Raw genomic sequence first — 23,402 nt, 5'->3', positions numbered from 1 at the left:
CCGCGGGGACTGTGCCCGGACCCTCACCGGGCCCCCCCCCACCGGAGACCTCTCACCAGAGCCCCCTCACATGTCTCCCCTCACCGGGGCTACTTCATAGGTCTGCCTTCAGAGGACTCTCTTCATGGGTCTCCCGTCACCGGGACTGCCTCACGGGTCTCCCCTCACCAGAGACCCCTCAGGGCTCTTCCCTCACGGGTTTCCCCTTACCAGAGCCCCCTCATGGGTCTCCCCTCCCTGATGCCCCCTCATGGCCTCCCTCCAGCCCAGCGCCATGGAGCGGTGTGGGCCCTCCAGAGCAGGAAAGCCCTCCAGGGGTGCAGCCCGGACTGCCCGGTCCTGCCTGGCCCCACCATGCCCGGGGGATGGCAGCCAGCGCCAGGCCTTCCCGAGCTCGTGGTAATGATACGGGAAGAAGTTTCCTTGCTCTCTGCTCGAGGGCCTCTCTCCTGCCTGTCACTGCTCCGGGTGCAGTCACCAAGTGACCCGGTCTCGGCAATGGTGTCTGGGTCTGCCGCAGCGGGCGAAGGCAGGGTCCCATCCCTGCGCCCGTGCGGCTGTGCCCTGCGCTGGAGAGCTGCCTCTTATCTGCCCTTAGGGATGGGACCCAAATATCTGGCATTAAAAAAAGGGAAAACATGAGACAGCACGACTTCTGGTTGGTTCCACCAAGCGTTTCGCTTTCAGGCTTTGTTTTGAAGAACAAAACCACCTGCTGAGGTTGTTGGCAATGCCTGGAGGTGACTGGTGTCCCCAGGAAGCAGGGCAGCGGGATCGCAGAGTGATGGCCATGAGGGCATCCCACGTCCGGGAACTCCCTGGGGACAGGAACAAAGAAGAGCTTGGCTTGTCCCACCTCAGTGCTCCTTATTTTAAATGCTATCATAAGGTGACTTACCCGAGTCAGTCACACAGATGTTGGACCAACCAGCTCACCCTTGAAGAGGCCCTTATATCTGATCCTGCCCTGTCCCTTGGCCCATGTTCTCCGCAAACACAACACCCTATCATCATCATCATCATCAGTAAAACTCATCTCTGCGATGACAGCTCAAAGTCTTTTGTGGTGTTTGGGGAAAAAAAACCCTTTAAAAAAAAAAAGTGGATCCTAATTAATTTATTTTTTCAGAATAAAAACAGAGCTTGATGGACCGGGTTACTAAACCCTGTAACTGTGCCCAGAAACCTGGTGAAAAAACTCTTTGTAAAGACAAGCAATGCGTGGCTCTGCTGGATGGTGCACCCTGAGCATGTTGGAGTCGGCTAACGAGGAAAGAAGACGTCACTACATCTGCTCCACATTAAAGCTTCCCTCATTTAGCAGAGGGCTGAGCTGTACGAGGTTGCTTTCAGCCAGGGAAGAATTTGCTCTGGCTCCGCCAGCCTCCCGGTAACATCTGAATTTCTATGCTGTCCCTGACCTTTTGGCACCAACCCTGCTCCTGTTCCCCAGCCGCCTCCCTGGCTCCTGCCGCGGGGCCCCGCCAGTGATTCTGTAATGCTCGCAGCCGCCATGGGCTTGTGGCAGCTCCCGGGATGCCGCCGGCACCGAGGACGGCTTGTGGGAATTAATAATTCCAAGGGAAATGAAGCACCGTGTGTTTTACAAGGCTTGTTTTCCCCAGAAACCAGAGAGTTTGGGTGCTTTTGCTCCTGTGCGCAGGCGATGACCAGTGTGGCAGTGGCAGGACCCAGGAGCCGGGAGAGGTAGCTACGTGTTCAGGGCATCACCAAGTTCAGCCCCGCGTCTTGCAAATGACACTTGTGACATCGCTGGTGTCACATTCAAAAATCGCAAATGTGGGTGGTCCTGCCAAACAACGGGACTCAGATGAAAAGCTATGAGATTTTTGAAGAAAAATGCAGGTTTGGGGCTCTCCTTAGACCCACGTGAGAGCAGGAATCCAGAGCACTCATGTTTTTCTGTGCTCCTCTGTAACCATGAGGGCTTAAAAAAGTTGCTTTGTATTGGAGGCAGGGATTTGCTTATCACACTGTGAGCAGAAATTGGAGTCTTTTGAAAAGCAGTGGGGTTACAGGAGTGGCAGTGCCGAGCCCGAACCGAGGCTCCAAACCCCTTCCCTGCAGAGCGGTTGTGGGCTCCATCCCTCCATCCTCCCTCCTGCAGAGGGGCACAGGGTCTGTCCGTCCATCTGTCCTCCCTTTCCACGAGGTTATCCTCCACGAGCATCGGCCTCAGAGGGTGTTGCTCATCCCTCACCCCTTGCACAGTGAATTTCCATCAGCTCCAATGGTGCTCCTGATTTACACGAAGTAACTGCAAACTGAGGTCCCCAAGACACCATTAGTAGTTTCAGCGGATGAAGTGGGAGATTAACTTGTCTGAATTCACTCCATTTATTATTCAATGTGTAATTGTGGTTTCCCTGTCTGCTAACAGCCTGGGAGCTTTTCACTTATGTACATGCACGCGTGGTTTTAGCCTGTGTTTTGTGGTCAGTGAGCAACAGGGAGGGGAGCCAAAATCGTGGCACTCACCCCAAGGCACCAAGCTGAGAGCCGGCCCAGCAGTGGTGGGACAGCCCCGCAATGTGCTCCTGGAAGCTGCTTTCCCCAGCAGAAACCCTTTTCCATCCACTTTTGGCTGTACAAGGACACAGGTGTCGTGGTGGCAGAGGCCAGCGCTTGTCGCCACACCGAGGGAATGCCTCCTGGCACTTAGCTGCCTGGCTGAGGAGGAGCTACGTGTTCTCCGTTAATTGAAAACAATGGTGCCACTGATCCAGCAGTTTTGCCATCAGTGGAAATGAGCATGGGGAGCCAGCACAAACGACGAAACCCACACGATTGTACCTGCCACGCAAATCACAGAGGTCTGGCTGTGCTGGTGTAACTGCTGCTCCAGTGCTTTGCTGGAGAGGAGGAGGTCGGAGGAGCCCCTATGAGATGCAGTTTCCACCACTGATGTCTGCTGAGCATCCCATGGAGCATCCCTGGCCGCCTCGCTGCATCACGCAGACCATCGCGTCATGCTGTGTCACTTCCCGGAGGGTTGAGCCGGGCAAGCTGCACGGGCAGTTGTAACTTACTGAGTTACCTGAGACCACACGAGACCCAAGCCCGCTATAGTAATATTGCCAGCTGCATCATAGCATAGCATACTGGGATGATAAAGGCTGGGAAGAGAAAGAAATGCAAACTAACGCCTCGCTCTTATCTTCACTTCTCCATGGTCCTGGCTCCCCTGTAACTGCTGAGTCCGTCCGTCTCTCTGTTCACCCGTGTCACCCCACTGCGTCCCCTCTCAGCAGCCTCCCTCCTCCCACGCTCTCATCCTGCAAACTGAGAGCTGGAAGTGGGATTTGCAGCCACCCATCACCCCCCGAAGGTCCTTCCTTGCTCATTGGTGGGGTTACCTGTCATTAGGAGAAAGACTCATCGGAGTTACACAGTCTGACAGAGTTCCCTTTAACCACTATCAGAGAACACGATGCTAAGTGCAGATTTATTACCTCTGTAATGCAGATAAAATGAGATTTTATGGCTCTGTAGTCCTGGCAGCATAAAGTAATAATGGAAACTATCTACTGAAGTAGGGAACGCATCCTAGGAAGAAAGGGAGATGCATGGGAGGTTAATAGTGTGTCCTCGGGCACTGCCAGATATCCTCTCACCAATCTCGCTGGACGCAAGCCACTGAGTGTTCAGCCCAGCACGCCATCCAAGAGAAGTCTCACCATTCATTTGCTAGATGCTTCTGCTTATTTTCCACATTAAAAAATTCCCCAGAAAGATGAAGCATGAAACTGGACAAATATTTTTTCTTTTTCTTATAGGAATCAGTTCAAAACTGAGAAATGAACGAGCATCAAGAAATGCATAATGAACCCAAACTCTGCCCACATCTGAAATCCCAGAGGAATCCTTAAGGAACCAGGCACCCACCATCATCCCACATTCCCAGCCTCCACAGTTACGAGCTCAGACACTGAACTAGTGCAAGCGTGAATCCTGCGTCCTGCTCCCGCTGCTGCTTCCCACCAGCGAGGTACAACCTTGCTGTGGAAGGTGCTCCACCACGCCGCCCGGGGTCTGCCAGCTGCAGGGTCTCGTTCAGATCCATCCAGGAGTTACTCAGATAAACACGAGGCTGGATTTGGGCTGTCAGGTAATGCACACGCAGCCCCCCCTGCACCGCGAGGCACAGCTCTAGCCAGGCTGACGCTGCCTGCAGGGACGCCTTGCAGGTCCGTCTCTAGCAAACCCACACAGGCAGAGAGCTCTCCGGCCATCCTCTCTGTGTTTTGAGGGGCAGGGTATGGCCCAGCACCTAACAGCAAATTTCCCAGAGTCCAGCCACTCCAAGCACAGCTGCAGGATCAGCCTCTCCTGACAACCTTCTCTCGGAGCAAGAGCTGTAACAGACTGAATCATGAGACAAATTCCACTCTTTTTTTAAAATATTTTATTAATAACCCATTAGTGAAGGAATATAAGGACAATGTCTTCTTACACTTTAACACTAAAGAGTATTTGTGGAGTAAGAACAGTCTCTGAAGAAAGAAAGTTATAATTAAGTACAGCATGGAACCAAACACAGACACAATCTTTAAATGAGATCAAGTTCTGGTTACACGTCCTTATGCACTGTGTAGAAAATTAAATGAAATTTAATTTTAAAATACAAGCAAGGGAATACAATAACAGAACTAGATGGTAGATTTCTGCTGGACTAAACACCTCTTTTCTAACAAGGGTATTGATTATACAAGACACAATGATCCCTTCAAAACATCTATTTCTAATGAGATCAAAAACATATATAGTGCTCTATTAAAATGGTTGTTTTCTTACACAGCATATTTCATGGGCTGATCTCAGGATTGCTAGCTAGTAATGTAAAAAATTCTCAAAACCTAGATTATAAGTTATCTCATTTGAACTATTTAAACCAGAACTTTGCTGTCTGTTAAGTAAGAAATCAAATCAACAAAAAGTTGAAAGAGATTTTTTTTATCCAAGTCACGTGTTTCATGTAACACGGAATTAAAAGAAATAAAAGGATGAGAACTGTGACTCTCGCAGCAGCATGGGGAATATACAGTTGTGTAGCCAAACGGTAACGTTAATACTACAAAATTATGCCAGTGGGACAAACCTGACATTTTAACAATGCAAAACAATATACACCAGCAAAAAGTTGAACAGCAATAATCTTTAGTGTTACTGAAAGGAAGAAAAGGGAGAAAGGGCCCTGATGCGTAGGAACATATATGAAGTATGATGGGTAATTAAAGGTATCAACAGTTTGTGTGTCTGTGAGAAATCTGCAAAAAAGCTACTTATTTCATGATAAAAAAATATATGCACTGGTTGTTTCAGCTTTACACATAAAGTGTGTGTTATCTGTCTTCTTCCATTCATTTCTAGCTGAGACTAGAAAGGTCCCATGTGTGTTCAGGCCAGGAGGGACCTGGGGTACAGCCGAGCTGGACAAGGACACCCAGCACTCTGTGCCGACACGCAATTCGTAGAGAGAACAGCTTTGCTGCTGCCCATCAGTGGTGACCTCTTGGCTCTGAGGGAACTGCCTTGATTTCTGTAGCCGAGGTCTGGCATACCAGTCCACGGCCACCACAGTACTTGGATATCCAAACGCTGCTGGTTTCACACTCTGGTACCATTCGGTGGGGTGTAACGAGATCAGAATAAGCCTCAGCATGAGGAGACAAAGTATTTTTGTGATGCATAAGCAGGACTGTTTGCACTCTGCTACATCTCCCCCAAAGCTCTCAGAGCACGTAACTAACTTGGTGGCTTCGTGATCGGCCCAAGGTGATTCGGGAGAATGGTGCCACACTCTGCTTGTGTTTGCTTCAGTGACAGGCAGGGACAGCTTTTAGGCAGATCAGCAATGCTCACCCCATGGCTACACGATTACTAAAGTCAGTACAGACAAAGCAGAGGGTGAATGTACAAAGGAGTGCTCCAGAAACTGTGGCACACTCCTAAATCAGCCACCCACTGGACTAAGCCTCCATCCCCACAGGCCCCTGGATGGAAAGTTCAGGGCTGGTACATGACCTGCCCTAGGTACAGTGTCACGAGAGGGAGCCGGGAGGAGAACTCCAGTGCCCTGGTCATAGCCGCTGCTGGCCAAACTCCTCCCGGCGCTGCCCTCTGGCAGCCAAAATGCTCAGCAGAAACGGTCCTTCGGCATACTGTCATGCTTGCAGGCAGATGACTTGGTTTCGGAGGTGAAAGGAAGTCACCAGGGGTTCCTCTGGAGTGAGCTTTTTGGAGAAGGGTCCTTCTCCCTTTCTGCACATCAGGAGTAGCAATGTGGCTTGTACAGGGTCTGTTCCGTCACTGGGGAAGGGCAAGGACTCTTCCATGAAGAAGAGTCTGAAGAAGAGTCTTCCATGAACTGTGAACTGAATTCCAGCTGCAGAAATCTCCCCCCACCCTCCACAGCTAGTGCCCGATACTCCCCAGCTGGAGGGTTTATACCTCTGCAATTACATCCGCTCCCGTATAACTGTGAATTGCCCTTATTGCCTGCAATAACACTTCACTGCCTTATCTGTAACCCTGCTAAGTCATTAGTTTCAAAGTCTTGTGGCAGTGAGTTCTGGAGGTTATTTACACACTTCCTCTGCCCAGTTATGATTTCTTGCCTTTATAGCTTCTTGCTCTGATAACACACACACACTAACTCCTGCCTAGCCTGCACGCTGGCACTCATTTCCAGTTTGTGCCACAGCCTTTCAGAGTCATGGCGCTTCAGAGCATGGAACGACATTTCTGAGACTCCTCAAGATACCAAGCAGCAGCTGGAGCAACAGAGCAAGTGCAACGAGTGGAAATACAGCCATTTACCAGAACAGTGTGTCACGCTGGGAGGAGATGCTGTAGAATGGGCAGAGGTGGAAGCTCCAATATCCTTCCCAACAGGTACATGGAGGCTTGGAGGTACTCCCCTACTGAAGAGCCAGAGCTAACAGGGTTTGATGGAGGATTGCAAGGACACGGGCTGGTCCAGCTCTGCTCCAAACACAGGGCACACTGTGACATGGCTCTTCACAACAGAAGTGGGGATAGGATACTGGTGGAGCAAGGTTCTCCTTGCTGCAAGCAGTGGTATCTCAGTCCAGATTTCACCACAAAAAACGAAGTCTAAAGTCTTTTACAGGATCTTGGGTCAGCACACAGCTCCCCATATAGCTTTGGGGGAATTCCGGTAGGAAAAGAGGGAGATGGGCATCTTTTCCCTCATTTTTTAAACAAACAAATGGCCAGATCTCTGAATCCTCCAGGAAGGCAGAACATTTACCAAACGCCCAATGAACAGAATTACTGGACCAGCTCCTTGGGGGTAACAAGGACCAATCTGTAGCGTTCGCAGTCAAACTCTGCAAGCCTGGAACAGGGCAGAGACAGGCTAAAGAAAAGGTAGAGAAAAGTTTACCCCAGGAGGCCAGGCTGAGAGATATGTCAGCAGTAAGCAAACAGTGTCAGCAAGGAAGAGTCACTGGATGATTTTCAAACGTTACCTGTAATAAACCCAGACTGACTGGTACGAGAGTGAAGATTTTATTTTAATTTTTAAGCTCTGGTGGTGCTCTGATCTTTAAAAAAAAAAAAACAAAAACCAAAAGCACTCAGAAGTGACTGTAAAATTTCACCTGTTCATCCAAAGCCTTCAGCAAATCCACTGCTTACAGAAGGCTAAGAGCTGCTCTCTGGAAATCAAAATGGTCTGAGATGTCTCCAGTTGGGCACAAAAAAAAGAAATAGATGTCCCCAAGATCACAAGTTAATTTTGCAATTGTTGGTTCTTTTTTCTCTTTGCTATATAAGCTTCTTAAGGAAAGATGGATCAACATCCCACCAGCTGAAGCAGTCTCCTTTGGCCAGCTCCTGCAAAACACAGTCCTACAGAGAAACACAACCCAACTCTCCAGCTCTAGGGAAGGTGTCCTACAGCAATACTTAGAAACAAAGCCAGAGAGACATCAGATCTGCAGCACTATGCATTAAAGAAAGAGTTAACAACCAGTGCAAACATATTCTTTAGAAAAAGGCAGTATAAGAATAAGTTAAAACCTGTAACAGACTACAACAAAAGAGTAGATCTACTGCTTTTTTTCTCCAACAGACATGAGGTAGTTGTGTTGTTAGGGAGGGAAAAAATAAAGAAAGAGAGAAGTAGTAAAAATGCTACTCTATACCACACACTACTCCACTTTATAAAATTAAATAATATAAAGATGTTCCAAGGAAATAAAAATACATGTTGTACATTAAAAGGACAGAAGCGTACCTAAAATATTAGGTACAAGAACCTACATAAACCAAAGTCCAGGTTGGTGAAATGACCCAGACACTGAAGAAGGTTCTATATAGTACAAGTTGTTAGAGGCACTCGTAGAGTGTGTAATAAAAGGCCACTACATCAGCCTGCTAGTAATAGTTACTGCGGTAGCGCACAAAGAGAGCCTTATAATCCTTTTAACCACGGGAGGGCAGAAAAGGCTGGTGGTTACAGCTCACTGAATTTGTTTGTGTTGGCTTCCACCCCCTTGTGGGACTCCTCTGACAAAATTCATCCCAATGCTGCGAGGCAGTAGGTAGTGCCAAGGCACTCCCTGGTGAAGAGACAGTTGAGAAGAATCGCTCCTTGTACTCTGCTTCTTCCCAGCATTAAAAGACATCTTGCCAGTCGCCTCGAGGACTACAGCGAAGTGACAGTCCCAGTCTAACGCAGAAGACTCTGTTCTAGCCATGGTTTCACGTCAGACTTTGGCAGATGGTTCAATCCTGCTCCCACGAAAACCAAGTTACTCATCAGCTTCAGCGGGAAGAAGGTGGGCTCTTACCAATCTACCTACTGATTTCTTGAAGGCAGTATGTACAGATGACAGGTCCAAATCCTGTTCTGGTGAGATGCTGCACCTTCTTAGCTCCTGCTGGGCTCAGTGAGTCGAGGGCATGCAGTACCTCACAGGGACAGGCCCTTACTAGTGCTTCTAGCTCTCCCATGATCAAAATCAGATTAGTTCACTCTTTAATGATTGTGGACACATGCCATGTTCTCAGATGCTGAGGATGAACTGGTTAAACCAGAGTTACTACAGAGGGGGGCCTCCTCCGGAGCCGTGGAAAGCGATTGGCACTTGACTGGCTGCACATCCCCCCTGCCTTCCTGGATGGAGTCCAAATCTCCGCTCTCCACTGAATCCAGACTTTCCCCGTGCCTGTGGAAGCCATTGGTGAGCCCACGGATGCAAACGGCCTCTGTTTTGTTAGTCTTTCTATCGGTACATAACAGCTCGTCCTGGGCCTGAACCTCAGAATTGCCCATGCAGTCCACCAACACTTGGCTAGTGTCCTGCTGGGTGCTGGGAGAGCCGGGAAGAGCCAGCTCTCCAGAGGGGAGCTCTTCAGGCTCCTGGTCCTCGGTTTCTGTCTCTTCGCTCTCCAGGGTGTGCAGCTGGGAGTCATAGTCTCTGTCAGAGGCTGAGAAATCAGAATGGACAATGACCTCTGCTTCCACTCGATGGAGGCTGGCTGGCGGGTGGCATTTCTTTGCTTCATTCTGTTCTCAAACAGGGGAAAAAATAAGAAGGAAAAAAAAAAAGGTAAAGTAAATGAAATTCAGATAATTGAGGCTGTGACCCAACAAAGCGCTGAAATGTATTTCTTTTTAATCCCACAGAGTGCAATGGGATGTACATATGCTTCTATTAAGCATTATTGTGATACGTTTCTCAGAGCTGAAGTCTTAAGAAGCATCTCAAATCACCTCAGGATCATTATTCCTATTTTACATTTGGGAAAGCAAGTCCAAAGGGAGTGAAGTGATTTGCCCACAGTTTCTTGGCAGGCTGGAGCAACCATTCCTCCAAGCCTCTGTCAAAGACCACAACTTTCAACACTCACCAGTCTGTTTCCATATTAAGGGCCAGATTTCTAGAGGGTGAGTGGGCAGCACTCTAGAAAACTGGCTTCTGAGACAGCTCACAATATAGACCCACAATTAGATACCAGAGCTCCCTTCACTCTCCTGGTTTAATTTGGCTACATATCATAGAACGTTTGTTCATTAGAGCCCTGGTCACAGCTTGCAAAAGTTGGTGTAAATTCAAGCACTTTAATTCAGAAAGAAAACAATCAGTTTTCCTCCGCAGTGTTTAAGTGGAGTTCAGGCTACAGGTCTCCACAAATCTGGCTAACAAGCAGGTCATTCTGCCAGATCATCATTCAATAATTTAACAGGCAAATTATTTTGGAAACTCACAAAGAGCTCTCTAGGCAATCAGCGGTCAGATTCTGGGCTGAGTGTGATTTAGTAGCAAGAAGACAATTCAAAGTATGGAAGTGATATCCCACGTGTAATTTGCGCTTTCTGTTGAAGCCAACTTTGTGCATCATTTACATATTTTAACACTTTTCTCCTTTTGTTGACAAAACTCTGATGGATAAGCTGTGCTGTAAACAGTGCCCTGTAGTTGGGTTTTAAAACATTGTCTTAACTCTATCCACAACGTTAATTACATCCTGTGTATAATTGATTTTTACACTACCATCTAGGAAGGAAACATAGGTAGGTTACTTAGAAGTATTTGCTGGGGTGGAGGGTGGGGGTGAACTTTTTAAAGCAATAACCAAAGAAATCTTCTGGTACAGAGTCATTCTGAGCAGGTGTCAGCTTGCTTTGCTGAGACTGTGGCACAGACATCACGATCCTTATACAAACTCTCCCAAACGCAGGAGTGCATATTTATTCCAATGAAGCAATATCAGAAACAGGATTTCCTCCCAATCTATGCACCCACATAAAGACGACAAGTGCAGTGGAAATTGCTCTACCCTGTCTGGAGAAGGAGTTTCAACTCTTGATCTTTGACTCCTTTTACAGGCAAAAATGCAATTCCTCCTTCAGGCGAGCACACTATAGATCTTAATGACTGTGCTGAGCATTGCAGCTCCTAACTCATTCAGCAGGCTGCTTGCTGCATGGCCACAGCAAAGACTCAATGCAGACTGCTGGTGCCTGGCTCCGGGTCCTCTGGAACCGAGACTGCCACAACCCTGCTGACAACCGAGCTGTCTGACCCTACTTGACCATCACCAAAAGAACAAGCCCACAGCATAGGCCCTCAAGGGCTGGCTGGAGTCAAGACAGAAGATCAGGGGAGACCTGAAGCTTTGAGCGATGCTTGGAAAAACCAAACAGCTTTTACTCAAATTCCATCAGTCTTGCTGGCATACACTCCTATACCCAGGAAAAAAAGTAAAGCCCATGATCAGCCAGCTAAAGCTAGCTCAGAGAAGAAAACGTTTTCTCCTGTGCTGCAAAACGGAGAAAGGGAGATGGGGAACAGAAATGGAAAAAACACGTCAGAATACACAAGTCAATAAAGGACCAAAGACACACACCATCATGGCATCGTAAACCAGAGCTTGTAACAAAAGCTTCTGTCCTGCGCTGGAAGGGAGCTTCAGTGATCCGTTCACAGCAGAGAGAGGCTCTTTTGTGATAGTGTCCCCGTATCTGGCTATGCTGTTTGTCCAGGGCTGGTTGGCTGATTTATTCCATGAAGACTGCAGAAGAAAAGTGGGAGGAGAAAAGATCCAATTATCACAGATACAGATTCTTATCCTCATAAACCTGAAATGAGAAGCAGCTTGAAAAAGGAAAGTGCAAGCTGGGAAAATACCATGGTGTTAGAAGACACAAGTTAAATGTGCAGAATACTTCTGATGGCATCAAAATAAAAATGCTCGCTGCAATGGACTCACACAGTCGCCGCATTAGAACAGGCTTTATTGCTCTGTTACATGGTCTGATGCAGAGCAAGTGGATAAAAGTTGCCAGATGGTTCACAACTGGTTGCATAAGGGGCCTTCCACTGATTCTCAAATTTTGAGGCCAACAGGTACATCATGGCACAAGCAATCATTTAAAGGTCCACTGAAATCAACTCCCTGCAAAGCTGCGAACAGCCCAGAGCATTATGAGCCTACTGAAAAATACGGCAAAGCTGGAAAGGAACAAGGACGGTAGAAATCTGGAGCTGAACGATTACAGTATTTGCTTTGGCACAAGCGATGCTCTGCAGCATGGAGAAGGACCCTCACCTGTGTGCACTGGCACGTGTGCTCCAGTAAGAGCTGAAGACAATGCTAAACTGCTCGCTCTGCGGTGCAGACAGATTTCCTGCTCTAAGCCACGGCTTGGGTAAACACTCTGCCATTTCCCATCAACACAGAGGCACAAAACTGGGGGCTTTATTTTTTTTTTAATTCTTTTCTTTTTTTTTTTTTTTTTTGCAACAGACCACCAAGCAATTCTTAGCTCAGCTTTAAATCCCCTGGGCAACCAGTGTTACCTTGTTTGTAGATCTAATTAAATTATATGGGCTGAACGCAATTTGTTCTGGGTTCTCTCAGCTTCCCCTTGCAATAAACTGTTGAATGCACACCTCTATGTATGGGAAATGTGTGCCTTTAAGAGCTGAAGTTATTTAACAGCTCAGACTATTAGTTCACAGGCAGAAAAGTATTTTCTTTCCAGCTTTTGATTTTATTGGGCTGTCCTGCATATACCTGAGCTCAGCCTTGCTACTGACTCACATACATACACATATATACACACACACATGTGCGCTCAGATTTAAGGACCACATGAGCCAGTTATCTCTGGGCTCGTTTCACAGATGTTACACATTGCCTGGATAGAAGTGAGAGGCCAACGCAAGACTGAAGTGAAGAGAAAATCTTGACCTGACACAACTGCGAGTGTGCACGTGCGCATACGCATACAGAATACTGGTGGTGTGAGCATGATGGCTGTGTAGGGTGAAGATATACAGTACATCTACTGAAACCCACTAACTACCTATTGCTCACTGTCAGGCAGGAGAAACCCAGGTTTCTGCTCTGCATATGTGGATGCTACTTACACAGGCCAGATCTATTCCAACAACAGTCAACGTAGCACGAGTCCAGCCGAGATGGCAAGGAGATTTCTGACATCAGCCTGACCTTGTGTGAGTCATTTGACCTCCTCGTGCCTTGGTCCATCTGGCTGGAAATTAGGTAGAAATACATGACCAGATGTTGTATGTGAGCCAGGCATTCGTAAGTCAGCTATTTAGCAAGAAGCAAATGCTACCTCGTGCTGTCGGTGCTGGCAGAAGGCACATTAAAGAGCTCATGTATGCGCTGAAGGGCTCCCTGAGCCTTTCCTGAGCACTCACTGTCCACCCTGACTCAAGGGGCTCAACACCTTGCAGGAGGCAGAGCAGCGTTACATCCCAGCACCAACCCCAAGTCATAGGAGCTCAGCCACTGCCTCAGGATCAAACCTTAAGAAAACAAGTAGTAAAGGGCCTCATTTATGTGACAGCACCCTGCAGAACAGTGATGTCCAAACCCAGCGCTGTGGGTATCAAGCATTCACTAATTTAGAAGTGGATGCTGGAGGCAGTGTCTTTGCCATTCCCCTCTCTGCAATCCTCAACAACATATTCTAGGCCAAGAGCATTCCCCAGTTGCTCCCTTTCTAAGTGGACAATCATTAAACTACACTTTAATAGCAAGAAATCAACCAAGCGATCACACACAGCTCGCAATAAGGAATATCACTAAATGCGAGTACTCAAGGAACGTATTCAATTTGCTTCTGCTGCCATCTGAAAGGCTTTCTGCAGCTACATCGCTGACTGATGGCTTCTGTGCCTTTTCCAAGGAACATACGTTACTGAGCAAATACTGCCTGGAAATTTCAGCATTGAACCTACACAAATATGCACACACGCACACAAATGTGTGTCCTATTATAGATGCTTACATGCGTATTTGCCATCAGAAAGATCTGAGCATCATACGCATACACACACAGAGAGCAAACTTGAAAACCTTCTTGCAGGCATCCTGTGAATACCAAAAAACGTGGAAAGAAACAGGCAGCTCTACTGCAATCCCCAATGGACCATCTGTTAGCGGAAATGTCAATCTGCCATGTTTACATAGGTTTTGATGACTCTGGGAACAGCCTGTTCAGCTCTGGCTGAAATTGGCTGCAACGAAGAACAAACTTGTTTTGTACCAGTTTGCAACTTTCAACAAACAGAAAAAACCATCAGCCACACAACATAGCCTATATCCCACATGTTGTTCAAGCACATTATGTTTGAGAGGGAAAAAAAAAAAAAATCCCTCTTGGGGCTTAGTCTCTAAGGTTGGGCAGCGGCAATTAACTCTAGGTCTGTTTTCATCACAGACCTGACGAAGGTCTTGTGTGCCTGAAAGCTTCTCTGCTTTTTTAGCAGTATCTTTTGGTGTAATAAACGGTACTATTTCTTTCTGCTCGAGGGGGGCTAGTGAATGGCTGAAGGAAGACAAGGAAATGTTCTCTTGTGTTTACAACAGAATAACGAAAGCAAGGAGTGTCAGTCTAATACTAATTTAAAGAGGGACAAATCCCTTTGTCAGTTCACTGGAAACACAAGAATGAAAACTAATAAAAACATCTTCCAATAAAAGGTGTTTCCATTACAGCTAAATCCTTATCAAAGCAAACAAGCCTTTTATTTTAGCCTTTTTATAGAAACTCCGACTGGTAAAAATGTGCCTAGATCATGTTACCTTTTCAGTGACAAGTAATGATTTCATGCAAATATATGAGCTGAGAATGAACATGTAGGAAATGTTGATCTTGAAACCTTCCCTGTTTTATGAGGATGGTCATTTAAACTAGCTTGAAATCCTGTGCAAAACAAGGCTGGGGACATTTCAGATGTGCCCAGCTTTTAAGGGTGTCATAGCAGAGAGAAAGGATTCATTGCTGAACGGCATTGCACCACAGCAGCCGGTGGGAGTGGGAAAGCTCCATGTCATGCAAACATAGAGGCATCCCTGCCCGCAGCTGCGCCTCTAAACAAGATGCAACATAACACAGACCTCGCCCCCACCAGATAAAGGAGAATCTCTGCTAGCTATCAATGGGAGCACAGCTCTCATCTAAGACTTTTCAGAGAACACTGGGACTTTTTTTCCACGCAGAAAAATTTCAACACGAAAATGACAAACAACCTGGGTAGATCCAAGTTCCCTGATGCATTGCAGCTTTTGCTCTCTGAGTCATGGGGATGCTTCATAAGAAACGTAGTCCCCACAGGGAAGAGGCCCACAGGGAAGGAGCAAGGGCAGCAGGCAAGGAAGGTTCCAGCTCCAACGAACCTCCAACGAAGCACAACGGCAAACATTTCCAAGCCAAAACACTTGGGTTTGGCTTCATTCAATGAAAAGCTGAAGTCTTCCATGGAAAGCAGATGCTTTTTAACATTCTCCCCCCACCCCCTAAATTGCTTGGCCCAAAAGCAGCAGTGACAGAGATGTCTGGAGTAGAGCCATTTTATCATCCTCAGTCCATCTGTCAGGGGAAACAGAGCTGCATCACCACAGCCTGTGCATTACGGTGTCATTTATAACATGGGCTACTGAGGGCATCAGTCTGGGGGTCACTTGAAAGGGGAAGAGAGTAAGAGAGGAAAATCACTTGACAGTGTATTTACAAATCCTTCTGTGTGACCACTGGGAAACACACAGAAAGGAAGGAAAAGGGCCCGCTAAATGGCTGAGTGTACTCCTGCCTAATGGAGCTGTCAGCAATCCAGAGGGGCCCCGAGCTGACAGCTCAGCTGCAGTAGCACCTTGCTGTCCTGCAAGCAGGGGCAGGGTGGCCAGGAGGCTCCGGTGGGCTGTCCAGCAGCACAAAGACTGTCCTGTCCCACCTTCCACTTGCACCATCCTGCACCCCCCCAGCATTACTTGTAACTCAAGAGGAATCACGGCCCTACGTTTGAAGGAACTGGCGATCTTGACTTGAAAACGACCAAGGGGACTTCTCAAAACCCTTGCCCACAATTCTTTGCAGGAGTCAGTTCAAATCTCAGTGTTGTTAAAGTCTTCCTGCCCTTGGTCTCACTGTCCTCCAGTCCCCACACCTGCAAACTGACATTCACTCACTTCTGACTGCTAATGGCACGGGGACAGTCCCTTCTTTGTGTTTGCACATCTCCACTGGAACCTCGGGCTGCCACAAGAATAAAAACAATAAAGAATAATCCCTGAAATGCTAAGTAATGAGCCAGCATGTGAAATCATGCTATAGTGCCAGCTATCACTGCCACTGCTAATGGCAAGTGCCACGCAACCAACACAAAACAGATTTCAGGAGCGTAACTTGAGGACGGAGAGGCAAGCAGGCAACTGGAGGTCACAAAGGCCTGCAGTTGCCAGTTCCTTGGCATCACAGCTATACAAACCTGCCCAACAGTGGCAGCAGCATCAGACTAAGAGTCTGTCCCAGCCAACATACTGAGCTCTGTGGTGACATGATATGACAAAAATAAAAGGGATCCTTGAGACATTTCTCACTCCCTTTCTTTATTGACTAGGACTGCAAGTGATAGTACCCAACCCAGAGCACCCTGGGGAGCTTCCCCTTCCCAGGCTGGACCAGGAATTTCCTTCCACAAGGATTTTCTCTTTCCTGTGGCTCTACCACATTCCTTGCCATGGGTTTTCACAGCTCCAACCACACACAGCATGAGAAAAGAAAAGAGAAGGCAACAAAGGCAGCTGGTCACTGTAGGATACAAAGCTCCCGGCAACACTCAGTTCCAGGCAGGGTCCCCGGGGGTTTTTGGCAGCCTAGCTTAAATGGCTGCTGGAAAAAACTATTTGCAGCACACAAGACAACCCAAGAAACCTACAACACACTCCTGGGCCTTGCCTAGTAGCTTTTTGCCTACAAGCAGGGAGATGCACACATTCACAACTGTACCTGACTGATTTACATCTGTTGTGGGGACCAGGCATGTGTGCACCAGTCTGGCCACGATCATGAGACCTGCCCAACTCCTCGACCGCCCAGCCAGGTAAAATCCAGGCCATCCGGACACGTGGCCTCTGGGCAACTGCAGCATGAAGATGTTTTTGGTCTGAGTCTTTTCACCCTTGATTATACATGTCACTACAGAGAGGATGCAACAGTGCTCAGGGCTGGCTCAGGTGGCACTTCCAGGAGGAACTGGGCAGTGGAGGGAGCAGGGCCTCCTGCGTGGGAGCACATCTCCCTCCAGTGCCCACTCCCAGCAACAACAGCCTGTTGCTCCCGGCTGCCACTCCAGCTCTCCTTCACCTGCCAGGTCATCCTCACCAGTCCGCACGGGTGACAACAATGCTCTCCGGGGGGCTGTGTGGCTGCCCCTCAGTGATCCTTGCTTCCCTATCCACATCCATCAAAAAAACAGGCTCTTTATTCTGCAGGCAAATTTCCTCAGTGAATTTAACTCTCAGTGGCCTTTCCCCATCCAATTATGGAGGCAGACACTACAGCCAGAATCGCCCCTCTCCCTGAAGCTCTGATCTCTGAACATAACTCTGCTGCTGGACACTGCCAGCCCCTGCAACAGACGCTGGGGGCCCCAAGCTCTCAGGCTAAGCCCCGAGCGACCAGGCCTTGGCACTGCCCTCTCCAGCCCCTGCTCTGCACACATTAAAATCTTTGTGTAAACCTTTGCAGACAGGACTGCTGCTGTGGAAGAGAAATCTGCATATGCTGCCCCCAGAAAGGCCTCCCAAGGGAGGGAACTTCTTCCCACACCGACCTGTTCTCAGGGTAAGTCACCATCACTGAGAACATTTGTTCCTTATTTAACAGAAAGAGCTGTAGGAAATTCCTCACAGTCTTCGGCTTGGGTCCAGACAGGCAGCTACATTCCACCGAAATCCATAGATGCGGCTTGGCTGCAAACTGCCTCTCCTTCAGCTGAACGCTGATCTGCCACAGCACTTGGGGATGGCCAAAAGCACGGCTTCAACTCACAGGACTATTAAAGCCAGCAGAAGACGCGTTTCCAAAAGACCATACCTGCACTGCCATGAGCAGCAAGGACGGGTCTCACAGTTAGCCAGGCATCCTGAACTCACCTTCCCTCCAGTGACACACAAGCACATCGTTGATGCAAACGTGAAATCCCATGCGCTCACAATGCATTTGTTTTACTGAACTTCCTAATTAGTTTACATGCTCTCCCTGGGCTACAAAGAGAGACATAAACAGATTAACTAAATTAGGCCAATTAAAGGTTCCCTAATGGAATGAAATGTTTCAGGCAAGACTGAGAGAGGAAATGGGCAGGGAGGAATGAAAGACAATGCAATGTCAGGCAAACCAAGCAGGGCAGGAAAAGACTACTTCAAAAAAAATAAGATTCACAAATAAAATACAATTTCACCTCTTGTGTATCTTCAAGGGTATTCCAGTGAACACACTATTTATGGACAAGCTCCTTTTACTCTAAGCAAAAAAATATCCTGGAAGGCAGAGCATCTACTCTAGACATCACACATTCTCACACCATCTATATGCCTCAGCAACAGGAATAGTGCAGCTTTCTGCAGCAGTGAGTTTGGCAGCTGCTTCTCTGGGGATGAGGGGTCACTGTCCCAGGAGATGAAAAAGGGTGGTAGATGGCACGGGGATCCCAAACTTAGATCTGACAGCCAAGACTGAGCCAGTCAGTTTTACAGAGAGGCAAATGCATGGCTGCCCAGCACCAGCCTGCAGCCAAGACTACCAGCACTTTGTAGAGCCAGGACAGGATCAGACCCTGGCTTCCCAGCAGCGACACACCAAACAAAGGCTCTTGCCTAGGGTGGGAGCCCAGTCACCACGTGCATGGGTCCTTACCTTCCTCTTCCCATGGATGATGTCCTCAGGGAGGCTCGTGTGGATGAGGCTGTGCACTTCTGTCAGTTCTGTGATGTCCCCCAGGGGCACAGGTGCATCCTCCGGGAGTGGGGACATGAGGGACTCTAGCTCATGTGAGTCCAAGGTGGCACTGGGAGCTGCCACCCCTTGCCTGCTCCGGTGGTAGTAAGTGTGGTTGCTGGCTGCCTGGGAATCCAGGCCTGGCAGGGCCTCCCTGAGGGAAAATAAGCAAGAGCTGACATCTCTCATGAGCCTCACTTTCCTCTGTCTCAAACAGCCATGGACTGCCAGACAAAGTGATCCCCTCTGGGCCACTCAGCCTGTCCTTGTGGACGCAACCAGGCCCAAGCCCCTGCCCTGACGCTCCTGAAGATGGGGATCCTCTATCCACATCCTACTGTAACAGCTTTCACTGCAGTAGCCTCCCCCGAGATGCATCACTTCACCACCTTCACTAATCCTAAAGCTCATACAAAGCATGGTGCTGGATGCAAAGCCCTCCGCTCGCCAGTGGATCACAAGGGCAGCAGGCAACACAAGTCTCAGCACTAGAGAAAGCGCTCTCTAACCCCTGCCCATGGAGAGTTGTGTCACTCCTGTCATCTCTGCTTTACAGATAAGAGATGCAACAGGACAGAAAAGTTTGGTGGCCACATTAGGATGAGGCTTCAGAAGTTGCTTGCTCCTAGTCTTGAGATCTGCCACCAGCTCAAAGCTCTTCCCAACAACTAAGCTGGTTTCCGATCACGGTCTTTCCAAATGCTTGTGGCTGGATTCAGACCCCTGGATAGCAGGGGGCTTTGGGCTGAGTCCAATCCTCCTTAAACCAGCCTGTCACTCACTGGGAAGTCTTTCATCATTTTCTCAACTGGAAGTTAACAAACCCTTTCCAAACATCCTTAGAGCTGTCCAACCTCAGAAGCAAAATACTGCCCACACTAACAGACACAGGTAATAATCTGGCAAATAGTGGTTTTTCCCTTTTCTTGGTTTTTGGTTTTTTTTTTTCCTTTCTTTCTCTGAAAAAAACGCTGTTGGTTTAACAATGCAAATTAAAGAGAAACTACTGAGAAAATAAGTCAGTGAAAAGACTATACTAAATATGTTCCTTAGCCAGCTAGCACTCCCAAGACTCAATCTTTGTATTAACTGATGTCATACACCGCATCCCAAACAGCCCAGCTGAACACAGGGAAGCAGCTCACAGTGTATTTTGTCTTCTTCCACCCAGCCTCCTTTACCTCCTGCAAAGACGAGGTGACACCTACCTCTGCTTGCTGTTGCGGAAGCTTGCACACATGCAGAAGAGTATGCAGAGCAGCCCCAGGCAGACTCCCACAATGATTCCCGTGACAGAGTGGATATCCAGAACATCTAGTAGGGGAAGGACAGATACATCATTTCAGCTGCTAGCAGGAAGAAGCTACAAAGTGTCTTATGTTCAGAGAAGCACCAGCTTCCCTAAAACCAATAGGTGATGTCTCTATACTCATAAAGGAAGAAGGTTACTTGGCAGTGACAATTTAGAGCAGCTTAAAGCAAATTGGCACCTATGCACATTCATTAATTTCATGCTACACAGGCCTAACAGAAAGGCAGCAAGATGCAGGTTGCATGTGCCCTTCCATAGGAGCTAGGATGGGCAAGAGAGATGAAGTTCAGCTGTGGGATGGGTTCTGGAGCTGCCTGAGGCCTGTGGAGCTGCACATCTGAGGATTCTGCCATGATCCTCTGCACTGGCCTACACACAGTCATATCTCACATCCTGCGTGGTGACATCAGGCAATTGCTTGGCAAACAGAAATGCCACTGCTGACAAATCGCGGTCTTCAGCAACGCAACTCGCTTCCTGCACCAGGACAAAGGGCAAATTCGTACCAGACAACTTCTCCCGGAGGGTATGCACATCCTTAACGTTTGAATAGGGACCAGATCCCACGACTGTCTTTGCTCCCATCTTGAAGAAGTATCTGGTATCACTTTCCAGGCCATGCACTTCAGTGCTGAAGATATTTCCTGATCAAAAGCAAGTCAAAAGAGGTTTCAAATGTGCAGTTTCAAGAGTATTCAGAGGCTGCAGCAAAACAGCAGTGGAATTCTGTTGGACCCTCAGAAGTGAGGGATTTGGTGTCATGAGCTCTAAGAGGTAATTCATACACCTCTTCGGTATTAATGAACTTGCTGCTTAAAGAGCACGTGGTGTTGCTGGCATATGTTCCCCTGGGTATTACTGGCTGCCAGCCTGTATCTGCATGATGTTTGCTGGATGATAATGGCTATTTCAGCCCTACACACATATGATTTCATGTCTCTCAGTAGTCATGTCCCTGGACTCTCCTATATGACCAGGAGCAAGGCCCAGCATATGCTCCAAGAAAGCTGGCAGCATGAGCTTTTGAATGTTTATTTGTACGTGCTCAAAGTGAGGCAAAAATCAGGGTAGCAGGACTGACCAACCAGGGCTCCGTAGGCAGGGAAGAAAGCAGGAGGAGGAGGACCTGGTGAGGTATTACAGTACCTCGAGGAGGCTCACCTTCTCGCGTCAGCAAGGTCCACATGTCATCAGGCTGTGTGTTGTTGGCGTTATACAGGATGAGGTACTCCACAATGATGCCGTTGGGCTCAGCAGGGGGGCACCAGTGCACCTGGACAGCGTAGGGGTTGAGCGGGTGCAGCCGCAAGTCAGATGGAGGAGTCGAGGGACCTGGCAGAGACAAGTGAAGACCCAGCATGAACAGCAGGAAAGAGAAGGACAGCATTCAACCTGCAGGGCATGACAACTGCTCTGTGCCTTCTCTGAATCCTTCTCTGTGGTGCCACAGCCACGTTTGCAAGCATGAAATGACGGGCAACCTGGGTGGCCAGACACCTCATCCAAACAAGCTGTGGAGAGTGCAGAGAGGAGGCTGCTGAGCCCAATACAGGGCAGGATTTATGCATCATGGCCAACCAGCCAAGGGAAACGTGACAGCGCTGACGAAGACATGCAGCTCAGTTTGAGGCTGTGCAACATTGCTCATCTTTGAGAGAATATTCCCAGCACACCCTCGCTCCTTATTGCTTTCTTCTCCATCTTCCCCAAAGCCCTGCTTGCACCACAACTAGTCCCAGCTAGGGGCAGGACACACAACACCTCCAAAGGCCATCACTGCTGCTCTGTGAAGCTGAATACTGGAGAAGCTGTCACAAAGTAAAGGAGCTAACCCACTGCAGCTCCTGGGATCATCTCTGCCCCCCAGCCTTCACCAGGCCTGAAGCTAAGAGGTGGAGGTCTTATTAGAAAATCAAGCTGGGCCAGGCACTCTTGTTCTGGCAGTGACATTCAGCACTGGGGAGGACCTAGCGCTTAAGCGATGCATTATCAGCTCTCTCTAACAAGCAGGACTTCTCTGAACCCAGAGGCAACCCCACAGTAACAGCAATCATTGCCCCAATTCTCTTTATATGCTCCTCTCTGTTTACAAAGCAGCACTCCTTTAATGGGCTTGGGAAAGCCACCAGGACACTTAGCTGCTCTCAGCATGTATTCTGGAGCATCATAGTTTAGAGGTGATCTGAGATCACATCTCTCAGGGGCACATTACAAGGGATTTGATAGAGATTCAGGGACAGCCAGGAGAAATCAGGATTCAATTCCCACAAATGCTCACGGTCAGGAAGGGTGAACCGTTCCACCACGCTGCCGAAGGGCCCATCGATGCCAACACCATTGGACTGCACGGCAAACTCATACCTGGTGTAGGGCTTCAACCCACTAATGAGAATGTCTTCATCCGAGCTGCCAAAAGAGGACACATTCACAAAGCCATGAACACTAGATGGTTCTCCCACCCACTGTCACCTTGATACCTTACCAGGAACACTGTAAGAGATTATCCTAACTCATACAGTATTTGATTTTTCACCTAAAGCTTCATCTCCTGCAGTCATGTGAATGCAAGAGCACTCAGCTCCCAGACACAGAGGAAATTAGGTTCCCAGCCTCCAGGACCATTTCTGATGTACTTGCAGAAAAAAGCTTGAAAACACAGCCTGGTTATAGGCTGAAAACCTGCACCGGAATCCAGATTTAAAATACATCCCCAAATTATTGTAACTGCTTAAACTCTAGCAATTTTTAAATCAAACTTGTGAGGACCATCTCACAAATTATAAATGCTTTGAGACTGTAATTGCCCCGACTATGTTATTAACAGGGAAACAAGCATCTAAGGTCCAATCAGAGCAGAAAAGATGCAGAGACCAGCCAGTAAATGATCCCTTGGTATTCAAGTCATAGACAAGTCCCAGTGCCACATTTCAGCAGTTCTGAATGTATCTGTGACCAAGGCAGACGTTTACAGCATGTGAAACACCCAGGATTTTTCTCAGTACTGGAATTTCATGCAGGTTCCTCCTGCCCTGTGTTTATTCCTGACACGAGCAATACATGGCAGATGAACTCTTAGCATCCCTCTTTACCTTGTGTAGTATGTAACAAGAGAGGCGTTTTTCAGGCCCCAGGGGCTGAAGCGCACGGTGTAGTTGACAATTTTCACTGTTGTGAAGTCAGGTTTCTTCCATCTGAGCCATATGGAAGTTGAGCTATTGGACTCTGCATAGACTTGGACTGGAGGCAGCGGAGGACCCTTCTGCACAGGGGGATCTATGG

General features: G+C 48.1%; 2 protein-coding genes across 2 annotated transcripts in view; both read right to left on the bottom strand.

The window, feature by feature from the left end:
* The window catches only part of IGDCC3 (immunoglobulin superfamily DCC subclass member 3), a 112,804-nt gene extending 111,768 nt beyond the window's left edge, over window positions 1-1,036 (bottom strand). The window contains exon 1 of the mRNA XM_009280489.2: window positions 937-1,036. Coding sequence (XP_009278764.2) covers window positions 937-1,036 — 100 coding nt within the window. The remainder of the gene's footprint in view (window positions 1-936) is intronic.
* A 3,393-nt stretch (window positions 1,037-4,429) lies between these two features.
* IGDCC4 (immunoglobulin superfamily DCC subclass member 4) overlaps window positions 4,430-23,402 on the bottom strand; it is a 72,046-nt gene continuing 53,073 nt past the window's right edge. Inside the window, exons 13-20 of the mRNA XM_019472371.1 lie at window positions 23,213-23,396; window positions 22,402-22,529; window positions 21,285-21,455; window positions 20,630-20,767; window positions 20,020-20,125; window positions 18,731-18,965; window positions 11,404-11,568; window positions 4,430-9,559 (exon numbers count right to left, since the gene is read on the bottom strand). Of these exons, the coding sequence (XP_019327916.1) occupies window positions 9,029-9,559; window positions 11,404-11,568; window positions 18,731-18,965; window positions 20,020-20,125; window positions 20,630-20,767; window positions 21,285-21,455; window positions 22,402-22,529; window positions 23,213-23,396 (1,658 nt within the window). The 3' untranslated portion in view covers window positions 4,430-9,028. The remainder of the gene's footprint in view (window positions 9,560-11,403; window positions 11,569-18,730; window positions 18,966-20,019; window positions 20,126-20,629; window positions 20,768-21,284; window positions 21,456-22,401; window positions 22,530-23,212; window positions 23,397-23,402) is intronic.

Source organism: Aptenodytes forsteri, unplaced genomic scaffold (genome assembly GCF_000699145.1).
Source record: "Aptenodytes forsteri isolate BGI_AS27 unplaced genomic scaffold, ASM69914v1 Scaffold83, whole genome shotgun sequence".
NCBI classification, from domain to species: Eukaryota; Metazoa; Chordata; class Aves; order Sphenisciformes; family Spheniscidae; genus Aptenodytes; species Aptenodytes forsteri.
This window is presented reverse-complemented; position numbering and strand designations above follow the sequence as displayed.